This window comes from Centruroides vittatus, unplaced genomic scaffold, assembly GCF_030686945.1.
Source record: "Centruroides vittatus isolate TY-2023 unplaced genomic scaffold, ASM3068694v2 contig_883, whole genome shotgun sequence".
NCBI lineage: Eukaryota > Metazoa > Arthropoda > Arachnida > Scorpiones > Buthidae > Centruroides > Centruroides vittatus.
Genome location: NW_027122575.1, coordinates 675,778 through 693,063, shown reverse-complemented (window position 1 = coordinate 693,063; position 17,286 = coordinate 675,778). Strand labels below are relative to the sequence as shown.

Below are 17,286 nucleotides of genomic sequence, written 5' to 3'. Positions count from 1 at the left end.
TGACACCCATGGAAAGTATGATGACACCACTGGAGAAGTATGGTGTGCTGACAGATTCATTGGCACTAGGAGTGGATTAACCTAACCATTGGTCATCCACAAAAACAAATCCATAAATCAATCCCATATAAAACAAGACCCTTTTGATATTAAAATTAGTTACTTAGTGTTAATTTTGTCCCATTTGTATTGTATTGTATAGTATATCTATCTAAAATAAGTTAACATATTTTACAGCCCTCTTCAAACGAATTTAATTATTCTATGAAAAATGTTTCACAGTTAATAGTTCTATCTATCTTTTATTCTCTTAGATATATGATACTTTTCACAGAATAAATCATTTCAATTTTTATACAGACTGCTATATAATACATTTCTTAATATAAGATTGATGAAGACTGAGCAAAATAATGTGAGCAAATTTTAAAAAAAAATCAGGATAAAAATGTATAATATTCACAGATATAAAAACTATATACAGTATATTTTTTTCTAGCATATGCTGATTCTTATCTCACTCTAGAAGAACAATTGCATCATCATCAATTTTCAATTAACAATTTGTGTAAATTGAAAGTTTATTAGTTATGATCTTATACATAATCATTAAAAAAAGCTAATGATGTCTTTTTTTAGTTTCTGTATCAAACAATGATATTTATTAAAAAAAAAAATATTTCCATAAACAAACAAGTGATTACTCTACATCTCATCAGTTTCTGTGGTCACTGTTACAACTGACAATTTTCATATTAAATAAGTCACACTCTATCAAACAAATCAAATTAAATTTAAATATAAATTAGCTATAAAAAAATTGAAAATTTTTATTTTAAATATTAACAATTCTGACTATATTTTATTATTTTCTTAAGGAAACTTTAACAAAAGAATATAAAAACTTTTTACATTACACAACTTTACCATTATGAATGTATTAACAAGAAAATCATTTTCATTAAACAAGTGAATAAATTTCTTTTTGAATATCCAATATGAATAATCAATGACCTACTTATAAATATACTAGGAACATTAAAAAAATAACAATTCCTAAAAGTCTATTTATAGTAAATGTACTAATATTTTTGCAATATAATTAATTTTTCACTATTTGAAAATTTAGCAATTAAAATTACTTTTTGAAATATTAAATTTTTATATTATATTTCAGTGGCAAATTCTAATATATATATTTTTTTCATTATAAAACATGAACAATGATGGATACATAATTTAACTTTTTGCTATCTACAATCTTCAAAAACTTTTCCAAGATTTTTCTTTTTTCATTTTTTTTAGTTCTCTTAAAGCCCTTTTAGCTGCAGTACATTTTGCAATACGCTTATTTCTTCCAATGCCCACAAACTGACCTTTACCAAAAACTTCAACTCGGACTCTGACTTTTCCACTCATTGTCATTTCAGCTCTCCTGCAAAAAGAATTATTTGCATTTATATTTAAATAACCATCAGCTTTGATTATAAAAATAAATGAAATAGCATTTTTTTAAAATACTGCTAATTCTCTTAAGTGTTAATAAAGATTATACAGTGGGTGATCAGTTAATGAACAGTTCAGATAACGAACACTTTTGCGAAAGATTTTTATGTTCAGACAACAAACACTTCACAGAACGTACAGAAAAAGAAGCGACATTAAATAGTGAATACAGATTGGTCTTCCTTTGTCTCCAGGTGACAATTTGAAACTTTTTGGAGCTCTGGAGACATTGACATTGACGCTCAACCCGATACCAATCAGATAGTATTCCTCCGAATTTTGAAACTCTCCCTTGTAATTCCAGCTTTTTGTTTATCTTTTTGACAAATAATTTTTTATAGTCTTTGCAAGACTGTCAGGTAGGTACTCGTTAAGTTTTGTGTCGGTTTTTATTTACGAAAGGCAAGAGTTTAACTGTCCCATCAGATATTTGTTAATGTTTTAATACCAAATTTCAAATTTCATTCAAGCCTTTGCATTTAAATAATTTTTTGTGTGCTAGTTGATTTCTGTTCTCTGAATTTTTGTAAGTGGTTTTCTGAACTTATTATTTAAAAAAGAAACTGATAATATTATGGAGCATTAAAAAAATGGAGTGTCAAGAACTGTGCTCTCTGTAGAAACCAAGCAAGAGATAATAATAATACCAAAGGTAGAGAGTGGGCAGAAGCTGTCTGATGTTGCCAGGCAGTATGGCTTGAACAGGTCTACAGTAAACACAATCTCAGCTATGAAAGATACATCAAGAAGTCTGAAGCAATTAAAGATCTTTTGAGGAAGTGGGAGGATGTCAGAACAACGAGCATCCAAATGGCATCCAAATCAGAATGAGGTTAATAGGCTTGGAGATCTCTACAATTACAATGCTATTAATTACTTCTGAAAAATCCTGAAGAGGAGAGAAAAGCAATCAACATTGGACTGATTCTTTAATCCCCACAAACGGAAAAAACATCTAATAAAAATGCACTGCATATATATGTATTTTTATTATTACATATATACTTTCTTACTACGTTTATTTATATTTTTTATTTTTTGGCATTTCCAGAATGAATTAATCAAATTCCCATAAAACCCTGTGGTAAATCGATAATCCAATTAGGATAGCGAACAAAGTCTTGGAATGGATTATGTTCGTTAACTGATCACCCACTGTATAGTGTACATAAATGTACTAAAATAATGTGCTTTATGTATAATTTTTTTGAAGAATTGAAGAAACTCATTACCATATTAAAAATTCCAAAACAAACTGTTACAGAAAATAAAGTATTTATTAAAAAAGAAATATTTTCAGATTAATTGCATTAACTCCTCAAGTAGAACTTTAATGCAATTTTAAAATAGAGTATAAAATTCACAGATTAGAGAGACCAGATAGCTGACTCTCACAGACCTCTATAGTAGCTGAAAATTTACACTCAGTTATCAGAACCAGTATCAGGCAAGATTATTTTTTTAATATTAAGCACATAACTTAGAACTTTTAATACATAGATACAAACTGATATAAGTTATGCTTAATATTACAAAATTAAAAAACTTACACACGAAAATACATTTCATCTAAATATAATTTGAATATATAATGACAATAAACATTTTTCTAAAATTGGCTATCTGGTCCTATAAATAGGACCAGATAGCCAACTTTGACAGTCCATGATAAAATTATCTGTTAACATTAGAATAACTTACAATTATACTGAAATTTTAGAATATAATTAAAAAATGAAATACAAATTGTAAGTTTAATTTTTTTACTTTTGAATATAAAAATTAAAATATTCATAAACAGTTAAAGTAAATAAAAACTGTAATCTAAGAATAAATAATTTAAAAAGCATGTGATACATCTGTGCATACATGGATTTGGCCAGTAAGTAGAAAAATTATCATCTAGCAACAAACTCCAAGCGACATGTAGATCTTGTGAATCATAAATGTTAATTATTTTAGTATACTTAATATACTAAATTATATAATATATAATTGCTCTATAAATCTAAGCTAAGAGTACAGCGTCAATTCCCATAATTAAAATGAGATTTTCCACATTGTTTGAACTGTTGATTCTAATGCCCATTGTGATAATGAATTGGATGTTAGCTAGATGCTAGATGTTAGCCCTTTAGTAGCTGAAACATAACGTTCTTTGATCATCATAGATAAGTACCTACACATGAAGTCAATATAATAAAAACCATCTGCATCTTTGACATTTTATCATGTTTATCTGCATCTTAAAATTTGCATCATAGCAGAAAATCTCCTAACACCTACGAATCCTGTAGATACAATCTTAAAATCAAAACTAGAAGCTTGCCCATGAAAGGATAATATTCTACCATATTTTCACAGAATGATTGACATGCAGGTCTATCCAGAGAAGACCAGGAAATTGGATATTTCCATATGGTAAAAACTGGCATGCCAGTTTATCCCACGGGAATACAAGCATGCCAGTTTGAGTGAGGTTATACATTCTTCAATAGAGGGCACATTAAAAAAAACCAAATGCATTATGCTACATAAAAACAAACAAGCTTTTATTCTAAATCTGTGAAACTGTCAGCATTACATCAAAAACTATGATTATATGTTTAATTTCTTCATTTTGTCTTCTTTATAACAACATAAAAAAAGCACTTTTGAAATTCCACAAGTATTTTATGTGTATTTTATTGTTATTTGATTCAAAAATAACAAAATAACCATATTAAATTTAAGAAACTTGCTGTAAATTATCTCAGCTTACATTTGATTAATTACTTTGTGTGAAATTTGAGAGGAAGGTGTTACTTTTAAGGTTGGGGTAGATGGTCAGTGTAGCCCACACTGACTAACTACTACTACTAATGTCAATAATTCATTAATTGTTTTATTGTCTTGTAAACGAAAACTCTCTTCCTGATTTTAATTCAGTCAAATTATTAAAGTAAAGATTATTTTAAGGTTTAAATTATAAGCTTTTTCTAATGGGAAACCATACTTTTTATTACTGGAATGAGTAGGGAGGTAAAAGTTACATTTACATGGAAAGAGCGAGAAATTTCACAATCAGCCATGACCTCGAGTACCCCAAACTTGATCTCTGAAGGTCATCTCAAGCATGATAATTTTAAGCGCAGTTCAACAAATGCATCGAAGTGGAAGGGCATCATTTTGAACATTTGTTATAAAATTTTCCCCCAAAACCAACATCTCAAGCAATGGTGAGAAGTAAAGTGACTCACCGAAAACAAGCACCACGATAGTGAGAGGCAAGGAGACTTACTGAAAATAAGCACCTCAAAGGGAGCAGAAAACTACTACGTCCACATCATTACTCCTGGGTAGTGCTAAAAGTAGTGAATGCTTTTAAAGGTCAAAGTAATAAGGTCATGAAAAAATGTAACTTTTACCTCCCTGCCTCTTCCAGTAATAAAAAGTATGGTTTCCCATTAGAAACAGTATTTCAAACTATTTTTTCACAGTTCCTCTTCACTAGTTGAATTAGAAATGAAAAGAATGAATGATACAATATGAACACTCTCTTTACCATACAAGAGTATCTTGGTACTCTTGTATAGTATAAGTAAATCTCTTCTGTTATAAATAAAAAAAGGACTTAAAAAAATCAGTAATTTTATTTTTTAAAGTACCTTCCTTTATGAAGTTTTTTAGAATTACATATATGTTACAGTAAAAACCCATTTTTAGTGAAAATGCATTTTAACTAGTTGAAACTAGTTTTTACTGGATGTCATTGTTAAAACTAGAACTTACTGCTAGTCAAAATGAATTTGAGTTAAAACTAGTTTTAACTAGACAAAATGGGTTTTAACAAAATGGCTTAGTGAAAACTGTTTCGACCAAGGTCATTCAGCTAGCACGTTCCTATAGTGTATGATGAATTTCGTATCGCTTTAACTCTTTTCCCCCGACATCTTGTTTACGTTTATTTTGCGATCCCTCCTAAGGCAATATAGGTCAGTCAGGCGATATTATTTTAAAAGTTCACCAAAAATCAAATTATCATTATATCTATATGAAAAAAAAATCACTTACATTTATTAATATCTTTAGTTTTTAATACAATATTTTTCAATGCATTTTATTAGAAAAATTTATAAGAAAAAAAATAATATATATCAGAACCAACACACAAACTTGATAATTTGTAACATTTTGTGAAAATTAACATTGTCTAGTTACATAGTTGTTTGCTGGCACTGAGCCAGAAAGACGTAGAATATTGTTTTGTACAATTCAATATAACACTTATGCATGTGTGTTTATTCGTGTGAAATTATCGCACATTATACCAAACATTTGTTTGAAATCAAAATTTTATACCGCTATCAACTAATATAATGAATTATTATACTTTATTCACTTCATATCGAACGAGATTATATCTGTTGTTAATAAATTTTACAAAAATCGATATTTACCAAAGTAACGATGAATCGGTACCCTCGAAGTTTTGCTTAAAAAGCCAGGGTACCGATCGATCGGTGCCTTCAGGGACAAAGGGTTAATTAATGTTAATAACACAGATGTGTGACCAATATTTTCAATAAATATTGTATTAAATAATACAAATGTTTTAATCCCAATCATCACTTTATTTATTTCCCCCAAACATATTTATGTAGCTAAAATTAGTTTTAACTAATGTTAAAAGTTAAAAAGTTAATGTTTGATTTTAGTTTCATCTAAAATCAAAACACGTACAGCAGTAAATTCTAGTTTTAACTAGACAAAACGGGTTATAACAATGACATCCAGTAAAGACTAGTTTCAACTAGTTAAAACGCATTTTCACTAAAAATGGGTTTTTACTGTAACATATATATATTTTAAGTTCATAAATTGAAAAACTACAAAATCATTAAACACAGTACAGTAATACACTATATCATCTTCAATCTGATTAGTGTGTGAATAAATAAGTCAGAAGCATACAGAAGTGTGCACTGCTACAAAATGTAAAGCAATGTTTGCATTTCATATAACTTATTGGTTTTTGCAAAAATACAAAAACATCCAGTAATTCAGCATTTTCAATAATCCAGTACTATGCTGGTTCTATAGGTGCTAGATTAATGAACTTCTATTATTTTAATGAGACAATCTTTAGTTTTGATTTCATTAGAAAAGTGACAGAAAGTAATGCTGCTGTGCACAAGAGTAAACCATTGTATAGTCATGCCAGAGTTGCTTTAAATAGATATAATTATTTTGGTCCTCAAAATTTGTTTTATAGCAATGAAAAAATCAATGAGCTTATTAAAATGATAATTATTGTATCCAGTGTCTTAACTGTCAATTGAGACTAATTGCTCATCAAAAATGACTATAAAAATTCATCTTTAGTTGGAAGACTAACATTATGATTAAATTGGCAATCAGTTTCTAAACAGTTCTTTGAAATGGCATCAATATATACAGTGGAGATACAAGTTTAAGTAGGAGTGTCTAATAATGTCAATTAAAGTATGGATTGACCTGCAGAAAATGAATAGATGAGAACTAAAGGAAATGTATGTATGTGTGTCTTTCACAGTTTTGGAAAAATTGCAATGGCAGATAAATATGCCATGTACAAAAAATTTTTCAATTTTCTAAAGATGCTCTTTGTAAGTTTGAACAAAGAAAAAATTGATTGAGAAGTTCATAACTGCAAAAGTTAAAATAATAGGTTATCCACAAGAAATACTAGTATATTTGACTGTTTAATACACTTATTACTCATAGAAGACAGTTCTTTGTAATTTTAGAATGACTTTTCAAATGATAATTTCATTAAAATTAACATAACATTTATTTGCATTCATTATTATTCTACGGAAAAAGTTCAAATATAAACTTACTCAAATTTAGCTGTCTGTGGTTCCATTTCAAGAAGTTCTCTAATTGGAGATTTTGGAACATGGGTACTGAAGAATTCTAAAATATATATTACATGACATGAGTGATAATCGACTACAATTAATATTTACTATAAAGATTTGAAAATAAAGATATATAAATATACCAATTTCAGGTTTCATCATTGCATAATACACTCTCCATACACAATCTAAGGACATCCCACTATCAAGATATATCGCTCCAGCAACTGATTCAAATACATCTCCTAATGCTTTAGGCACTTCAACTTCTTCTGCTTCTTCACATTCTTCTTCTTCTAAATAATAATTCTGAAGATATTTTGAAAACTATTATTAATTAAATAATAAATTAAATGCACTTCGTATAGAAAATTAAAATCTTTTATAACTGGAAAAATTAACAAAATTTGTTAAATATACAGACAAAAATTGTATTCTGCCCTTTTTAAAACAACAAAAATAATCTATATATCATAGTATGTGTAGACAATACACACAAGCTGTATCAAAACTATAAGAAGTAATTATATAATTGTACTTTAATTCCAGGTTCTTAAATTTGAAAAAAGTCTGCAAAATTCAATGCAATATTAATCATTGTTTAATATTTAACATAATTGAACTTTAATTAAATTTATTAATAACTAATAAATTTAAATGCATTTATGCTACAGCTAAATACAGTAAGTCACTATATTTTTATACTGGGTGATCAACAAAAGAACTTGTGAATAATGTGTGCAGTTTGGTGATACCACAAGTTGGCGTGACAAGTGAGTCAGGCACCAACAAAGTATAGTATCAGCTAGTTATTGTTACAAACAATGTCTTGATAACTGGAAATGTCTTACACTGCAGAACAGAAAATTTTCCTAGTGAAAAATTATATAACAAAAGAATTATCAAAAATTAGCAGATGAGTCTGGCATTGCTTGAGCAAAAAATAACAGCAACAAAGATTAAGATTAGTAGATTATTTTGTACTTCCAACCCTTCTATTATAATATATTATATTATAGTATTTTTATTTATATTTACAAAGGTTATCTTACACCAAGTTCCCAATCTAAACATTTAAAAAATTCTTGAAGTTGTGTACAGTAGAGGAACAAAGAATTTTAAAAATGTGTTAGATTGGTCACTTGGTGTGATAAATCCTTACCTAGCCTAACCTTTGTAATTATATAAATCAAATACAGTAGAGAGTCGTTTATCCGAACATCGGTTATCCGAAATGTCGTTTATCCAAATGCTTTCCAGTCGGACTGTGTCGTGCCGAATTGAACTTTTTTGATACTAGATTTACTTCTAAAGTATAATTTTTATGTTTTTATATTTTTCAATATATTTATTTTGTTTGTACAAAATAAAGAAATAATTTTTGACGATACAATAGCCTCGATTATTATTATAAAAATTTTCGTTAGGCTTAAAATCGACGAAAATTCAACACAAAGCGACACGCAATGGAGAAAAATTTCAACATCAGACAGGTTAATATATTTTTTCGTACATAATCGGTTATCCGAAAAATCAGTTATCCAAACAACCCCAGTCCCCAATTGATTCGGATAAACGACTCTCTACTGTACTATAATATAACAAACATTACAACAAAAATCATATAAACAGTTTGGTTATTTCAGTCTACCATTCTCATATTTATTGCGAGTATTAATAAATGTAATTTGCCAAGAAAATTTTATAGGAAAATTTTATAAAATAATATAATTTATAAAATTTTCTTGGCAAGGGTATCGAGAAAATTTTCCTATGAACCACTTAAAACATATTTTGTGCTTGCCAGTAACCTTATATTATATAATTTTCCTATTTGAATGCCATCAAGGAACTTTTGCAGAAGGGGTTGAAGTAATTCGACCAAAAGTAGTTGTTGACCTCCTCCCAGAAGAGAGGATGGTCAATGACTACTAATTAATACTGGTCTACTATTAATATTTGAAAAATGATCTGTGTTAGACAGGTTGTGATGGCCCCGCACATGATCAAAGTTGCATCCGAAAGACTTCATATAAAAACTTGTTTAAATAAAATAATCTTATAAAAATGCTAGAATAATTCCTTTTATGTGATAATAGTGTTTAAATTTTGGCAACAGATTGTATAAACTACATGGGAAGTATGTTCTTATAAATATTGCATTTATAGAAAAATTATTTGGCTGCAATTTGAAAAAATTGTAGACCTAATTAAATTCCACCTGTTGTCATGTCTGCTTGTCAGTCAGTCTGTTCTTTCTTCCTTAATCTTGAGAAAGGAGTTAGATACATGAAAGTCAAGACCAAATATGGAAAGCTTAGGGGCAGGAGGCCCAGATTAACTGTACGAACTTACAGTTTGGAACAGAAGTCACATTACTTCAATTAAAAACTTTTTCCTGAACAGAGTTAGATAGATGACCAACACGACTCTATTGCTAACAGGAAAAAGTATGATGTACAAGGGCTAGCCACCGCTAAAAGAATTGAGAACATTGTGATGAAAAATTGCAGCCCAGCATTCTGACGACGTCACAATAAATAATCGCTCGTTAGAATTAAGTTGGTTTATTTGATTATGGCAACGTGACAAGGTAAACTCAGCACTCTTGAAAACCTCTTAAAACATATTTTGTGCTTGCCGGTAACCTTACATTATATAATTTTCCTATTCGAATGGCACCAAACTGCTGGTCCAACAGAAAGAAGGGACTTTTGAATGATCTGCCAAGGAGATGCATCCCAGAAAGATTTTTCACAGAAAGCTAGATCTGGATTCTATTTAGGTGTTACTAACATAAAGAAAACCAGGAAAACTCCACATGGCCAGCCCATTGGCCATGCCCAAATCCATGACTAACTAAGTACTAGAGTTTGGTGGTTTTATGCACTCAGCTACTGGAGGGCGCTTATTAGAATTAAGAGAGTACCATTCAGAAATAAAAAATCCGAATTATTAGATGTGGATAATTAAATACTTATAAATTTCCACAGGGTAACACTTTCGATTCCACACAGGCAAGTGCTATGCGCTACCTGTCGCAGTATTGATATAGTGTGTCTATTTCGCACTACATCATTGTTGCAGTAATTAAGTAAATATAATATATATTTTTTTGAATTATATTTTTTTTTTATAATAATTATATTTAGTTTATTATTTTGTTAATTTTTTTGCCAATAGATGGCATCACATGTAAATCAGCAAACTGAATGTAGATAGAAATTAATTGATTTACAGAAATCCAATAGATATTTTGGGGTGGGATGTATGATATGATCTAAGTTAGAAGTGAGAAAATGTATCTGCAGAGTTTCGTAGCAATTGGTCAAATGGCCTAGGAGTGTACAGAGAACAAACAAACATTCCTCTTCATTTATACTGTATATATAGATAAAAGTAATACTTTACGTGAAAATATCCAAATTATCTATGCGTACAAAGGTTTATGTTTAAAAGTTTTTAACAAATGGCAAATTACAAAATCACTATGTGTAACAAAAAACTTGTCAGAAATAAAGATTATCCAAAGAAAGACTAAAAGACATTCAGGTACATTTAGAAGCAAGTTTCATGAAATGTGTTCATTTCAAGACTATCTTATGATTCTGTTCATACAGTTAATCAAATTTTGGCCTTATATTGTCCAAGAACTTTATTTATTTAAAATTTCAAATGTCATCCCATAGAAGAAAGCTCTGTTACAAAATAGTGATGAGAATGACTGGCTTAAGATATTGCCAACTCTAATTTGTGATGTTGTCAAACACCATGCTATTTCTCCTTTTCTTTGACCACTTCATAAGATGTTACAATTTATTATGAATATTTAATAAATATCTGCAATATGAGAAAATACCAAATAGCTAATTCTGAGAATTTTTAAATAAATTAATTAATAATTGCAAAAAGACAACTATTTTTCTAAAAAAAAAAAAAAACCAATTATTTTAAAATTTCTGCTTTAAAGTTAACGTTTTTGTTCTGTCAAATATATTTCATGAAATAGTCACATTTATCTTATCATTAATTATTTATTTATTTTTAATTATCAATATAGGGTAGATGTACCAGTTTTGGCCAGTGTACCAGTTCTGGCCAGAAAACAAATTTAACTTAGAAATATAATCACCACATATTCAAATATGTCCCATGAAACAAACTCTTATTGTTAACTGTGTGAACAGTTAACAATAAAAGTTTGTTTCATTTGTCATTATATTTTTAAGTTAAATTTGTTTTCTGGCCAGAACTGGTACTACACTGGCCAGAACTGGTACTACACTGGCCAAAACTGGTACATCTACCCTATATGGCAGTTTTCACCTTCCTACTTGAATTTTTTCTATAGTTGATTGTCTTTTTTATAAAATAGATTCACAACAACCTTCAAGTGACCAGTAAAATATTTAATTGTAATACAAACATTTTCAGCTGTATTTTTCAGTCTTCTTCAGGTTAAAAGTTCCGAGATTCGAAGAGCCGTTGTGCTTGAAGATTTTAAAATTTTTTAGAACGTATACTTGAATGGACATAAGGAACACTTCGTTATTCTTGCACATCGTAAGGAATTTCAGCTTGGCCCTAGCCCTAGTTAGGGCTAGAACTACCTTCTTGTATAACTTAGCCAGCATAGCTTCAAATACCTTGTATAAAGGTTAACCACACTCTTTAATACCGTGTATAAAGATTAACCACACTCTTTAATACCGTGTATAAAGGTTAACCACTAAGTTTAAAAGCAAACAGCATTAAAAAAAATGTCACAAGCAGTTGACCTGGATAAAACAGAAAAACAGACTCAAATACAGTAGAGCGTCATTTATCCGAATCAATTGGGGACTGGTGTTGTTCGGATAACTTATTTTTCAGATAACCGATTATGTACGAAAAAATATATTAACCTATCCCATGTTGAAATTTTTCTCCGTTGCCTGTTGCTTTGCGTTGAATTTTACTAGCTGGAAACTTAATTGAAAAAACTCTTCATCATCTCTACTTACATAATTACTTAAAATATCGCTAAATACATTAAAAAGCATTTTAGCTACGTGTTTATCAATGTCCAAAATAATAGGCTTACAAATCTTTTCTGTAGGCCAGACATTATCACAAACATTTAAATTCTGTTATAATATTTTTAATATTTACATTTAAGTCTTCTTCCATTTTCGAAAATTCTAGAATTTATTCTAAATATATCATCATCTTCCTCCGCAATCCTTTCACTACTAAAAATTTTCATATTTGTGTTAAACTAATATAAAATAGTACGACATTTGATTGCTATTAACCCTGATTTAGTAAATATTATAAATTTAATATAGAGTTTGTATACTTTTAATGTAATTATTAACTAAATTTTATTAATATTTATTAAAAGACACTCCAACAGTTCCCTTGTCAGAAATTTCTGGTTACATCCCTGTATACATAATACATTTAATAAATCAAAATAAAAGTAAATTTAAGTAAGATTAAAATTTCAAAATGCTCTATCTTCACAATAAATAAATATAAAAAATTAAAAATGTGATGTGTCATTCAATGATTACACATATATTTATAAAGTATCTTTACAAGTTGGTCTACTAATAAAATATAGTGTTGGTCAATAAGTCCATGCAGTTTTTTAACATTTAAATGAAAGACAATTTTTTCAGGGAAAGAAATAACTTTATTCAATAATATACAAGCTGTTTTGATCTACAAACTTTTGCCATCTTTTGGGCAGCTCTGTAATTCCTCGCTCAAAAAACTTTGCCTTTCTTGGCTAAAACTATCCAAATGTCATTTGATGCCTTCCTTGGTAACAAAGTGCTGTCCCATTTAGGAATTCCAAGGAGAGTAAAAACAGCTGGTAATCAAAGGGGCAATATCTGGTGAATATGGACGATGTGGTAAGACCTCCTAATCCATTTCCAACAATTTTTGCCATGTTTTCAAAGATGAGTGTGGTCTGGTGTTCTGATAGAAGACAATGCTTTTGCAGTTTACAAATTCCAGACACTTTTTGTGGATAGCTGCATTAAATTTGTGCAGCTTGTCACAGTACACATCCAAATTGATTGTTCTGTTCTTCAAAAACAGTTTACAGAACAAAATGCCCTTCCAGTCCTATTAAATTGAGAACATGATCTTGTTTGGGTGAAACACTGCCTTTGAAGTGGTTTATGGTAGCTTGCCACACAGCCCCATGATCATTTGCACTATGCTGTTATACAGTATCGATTGTTCATTATCATCTGCTTCAGAAATAGAACTCTGTTCTCATATTTTCTTAGTGAATTGCTGATAGAAATGCACTCTTCGGAGATTTGTTTCAGTCAATTTGTATGGAACCCAAACAATGAGCTTGCTAATGTAGCCAAGATGATGCAGATGATTTTGATATTTGGAGAATACTTACAATCTCCCAAGTTATGTAATGTGGATTGGTGTCAATTAGCTCCTTTGCTTTGTCAGTGTTGATCTCTTTTGGCTGGCCCAAGGTTGGTTGTATTGGACAGAAAAATCTCCAGAACAAATCTTGCAAAACCACTTCTGGTACATGTTCTTTCAAGGCATCCTCACCATACACTGCAAATAGTTTTTTAAAGTTTGCACTGTGTTTTTGTCCTTTTTAAAATAAAAAAGAATATACTAAAAATGCTAATTTTGCTTATCCATCTTTCAATTGACATCAAACACATAACACACTTTACACTTACTAGAAAAAAAGACAAATATTAAAATGTCAATTTCAAATGGTTATGCATTTTGGAAACTGAATTGAAGTTTGTTGTTTTCCATAACATATGTTACCATCTATAAACAAAAACCACATGGACTTATTGGGCAACCTTACAGTATGAAAATTTTAAAAAAATCATAAAAAAGAATATAAAGTATAAATAATTTATGTAATTAGTTTTCACCCTCCTGTTTCTAAATATTACTCAATATTCGGTTAATAGCAATTTGCCATCTAATTATTGATATTTCAGAACAAAATATTCAACTATTGAATTATTTACAAATACAAATTGTAAATTTATTAAAATAATTCTCACCTCACAGTCATCAAAACCAGAACTTTTCTTTTTCATTTCCACAAATTTGTTAATAACTCCAAAGAGGCCTGGTGAAATGGCTTTGAAATATTTATGAAAATCATACTTCACAGCCAAAGATGCAAAGAAAGTATTGTTGACCAATGCTGATCTGAGATCAGTTAATGTGCCTGGAGAATGTTTCTGAGGATCTTCATAAAGATGTCGAGTTATGAGATAATCAAGAACAGCATCACCTAAAAATTCCAATCTCTGGTAACAGTCAGTTAACTGATTATAGTGATATGAAGCATGTGTAAAAGCTTGTAATAAGTAAGCTTTATCTTTAAAATTATATCCAATCTTTTTTTCAAATGAAACATAACCAGAAAGTAATCTGTCTAACTTTTTATCACTGTTTGGTACATGCTTAAGTAAAGGTGACTGAGGTGGCTCAAGATTTCCATAAATGTTATTTATATCAGATTGATTGGATGTATTAGGTAATACTCTTAATTTTAACCACGACATAAAAAGTAAGGCACCTCTTGGACCACAAGATATGAGATAAGCACCAATTAAAGCTTCTACACAATCAGCAATACTTTTGTCTGGTATGCTATGTTGTGTAAGTAAATTGTAAGGGATGTATGGTATTTGATTTTCTTGATTTGGTACTAGTCCATCAACAATATTTTCTTGGCACTTTTTATTTAAGACACATTGGCGAATTTGTTCTTCATTCATTAGATTTAAACCCTGTCCTAAAGTTCCAATATTCCAATGACCAGATGGTGTTCCAGATTCAATAAGAGCCTGTTCTAAACCTTTTGGTACTGTATAACAAGGTGGCAACCAATTATCATTAGGTTCAAATTTTGTTGCTACCATTAATTCTCCTAAACCCTTTTTCTTGCCTAATCTATACAAATTAAGATTGCTTATTTGTTTACTGCGTAAATATGATAATTTTCCTTCATGAAGATTTGGATACGTACAAAAAAGATACGCAGTTATAGCATATTTTAAGAATGAATCACCAACTGTTTCTAATCGTTCCAAATTTATACCATCATTAGCATTAGACATAGTTAATGCTTGCAAAATGATACTTGGACTAGGACCATTATGTTGATTTAGATCAATATTTTCATCAAAATGAACACGAAAAATATCTTTATCACAAAACTGCAATTTTTCTCTATCCGGGAGTAAATCACCAAAAGCAAGAGTTGATTCTGCAGACACACTGTTATGAAAATGATCAATAATGCATAACTCATTTTCCAAAAGATTTATAGGAATATCACTGACATCATTCTGTAAAAATTTATTTTCAGAATTGAGATCATCATCATCATCATCAACATCAATTATTTCATTCGGAGTTTCAGAAATAGAAGGATCAATAACTTTGCTGATTTCTTTTGGTTTTTCTAATTCATCATCTGAATTATCTAGAGAAGAATTTGTAACGTCTGATTCAATATTACAGTTTGAAGAAATCCACTCTGATTCATAAATTGTTACATCATATTCAGAAGCAGTTAATTTATTTGAAATTAAATTTTCTGCTTCTCCATTTTGGAATGTTAACTGTGGAATTGGAGATAATTTTTCTAGTTCAGTTTCATCATAAATAGAATCTTCATCCATACTATCCCAAAGATCATCATCTCTACATGACGCTAAATCAAGAGAAAGACCTTCCATATTAAATACCCCTGGAGCAGAAATATAACCCAAACCCGGAAGATTGAGAGAATAAAAATTTGCATCTTCAGTTTCTGTATCCCATTCTGAATCCCAACCAGTTCCTTCAAAGTTACTAGGTGAACCATACCTAATTTGGAATAATTCAGGACTACTTACTTCTGGAGGATTAATAGCTCCCCACATATCAAAATTAGACACATTTCCAGTAATGTCATCAAATTGAATTTTACTTACTTCTTGATCAGCCAAAAAATCATCATCATCTGGAATATGAACCTTACTTGGATCAAATGTATCAATAACAAAGTCACTTCCATTGTTTTTATTACCAGCCATTTCATTTGACCAAGTTCCAATAGGAAAGTTCTCTCTCTCACCAGATAAATTTGATGAACTAATAATTTCATTAGGCTTTATATTTTGCACTTTTTGAGCTTCTTTTTCATCAGCTGCTGCTTGAGCTTTTAAAACATCTGCTAATGTCCATCCAAAATCTAACATAGGCCATTCAAATCCTAATTTCATCTCTGAAGTCCCAACCCCAATTTCTTTAGCTACAGTTAAACGTAACTGTTCTGCTAGTAATAAAGAATTTACACGATATAAAATACAAGGTAAACAAACTGCTTTTCTCCATAATGAAGCAGGAAATGGATGAATAATGCATAGTTCAGGAACTAATATTTGCTTTTGTTGTAAATTTTCTCTTTTAGCCTTTTTAGTTTGTTCACTGCTAGTTGGTAGTGTAACTCCTTTTCTATTAACATATCTAGGAGTTAGAAGATTCAGTCTCGCAGAAGTATGATCTACATCTAATAGAGGTTGTATGCCATTCATTATATTAATACCATATTTATTTCTATAGTAACCTTCAAATGTTTCATAACCAGCATCAGGAAAATCACTTTTTGGTGTTAAATTTTCACAAATCTCAGCCACATAGAAAAATTGTGGCTTATCTAAGTTTCTATACCAGGGCATTACAACAGCATCCTTGTACTTTTCCACACAAAACACAAAATTTTCTCTCTCTTCTTCAGGAATTTTTCTAGCAACAACTTGTTTTTGTTTATTAATAATATCTACAAATTCCCAACTAATTTTATATTTTCCATCATCAGGATCTAAAAATTAAATATTTTTTTAATATA

General features: G+C 29.6%; 1 protein-coding gene across 1 annotated transcript in view; it reads right to left on the bottom strand.

Annotated features, from left to right (window-relative positions):
• Positions 1-670: 670 nt before the first annotated feature.
• Positions 671-17,286, bottom strand: part of Dcr-1 (Endoribonuclease Dcr-1) — a 113,767-nt gene continuing 97,151 nt past the window's right edge. Inside the window, exons 11-14 of the mRNA XM_067280334.1 lie at positions 14,441-17,259; positions 7,532-7,697; positions 7,368-7,443; positions 671-1,435 (exon numbers count right to left, since the gene is read on the bottom strand). Coding sequence (XP_067136435.1) covers positions 1,264-1,435; positions 7,368-7,443; positions 7,532-7,697; positions 14,441-17,259 — 3,233 coding nt within the window. The 3' untranslated portion in view covers positions 671-1,263. The remainder of the gene's footprint in view (positions 1,436-7,367; positions 7,444-7,531; positions 7,698-14,440; positions 17,260-17,286) is intronic.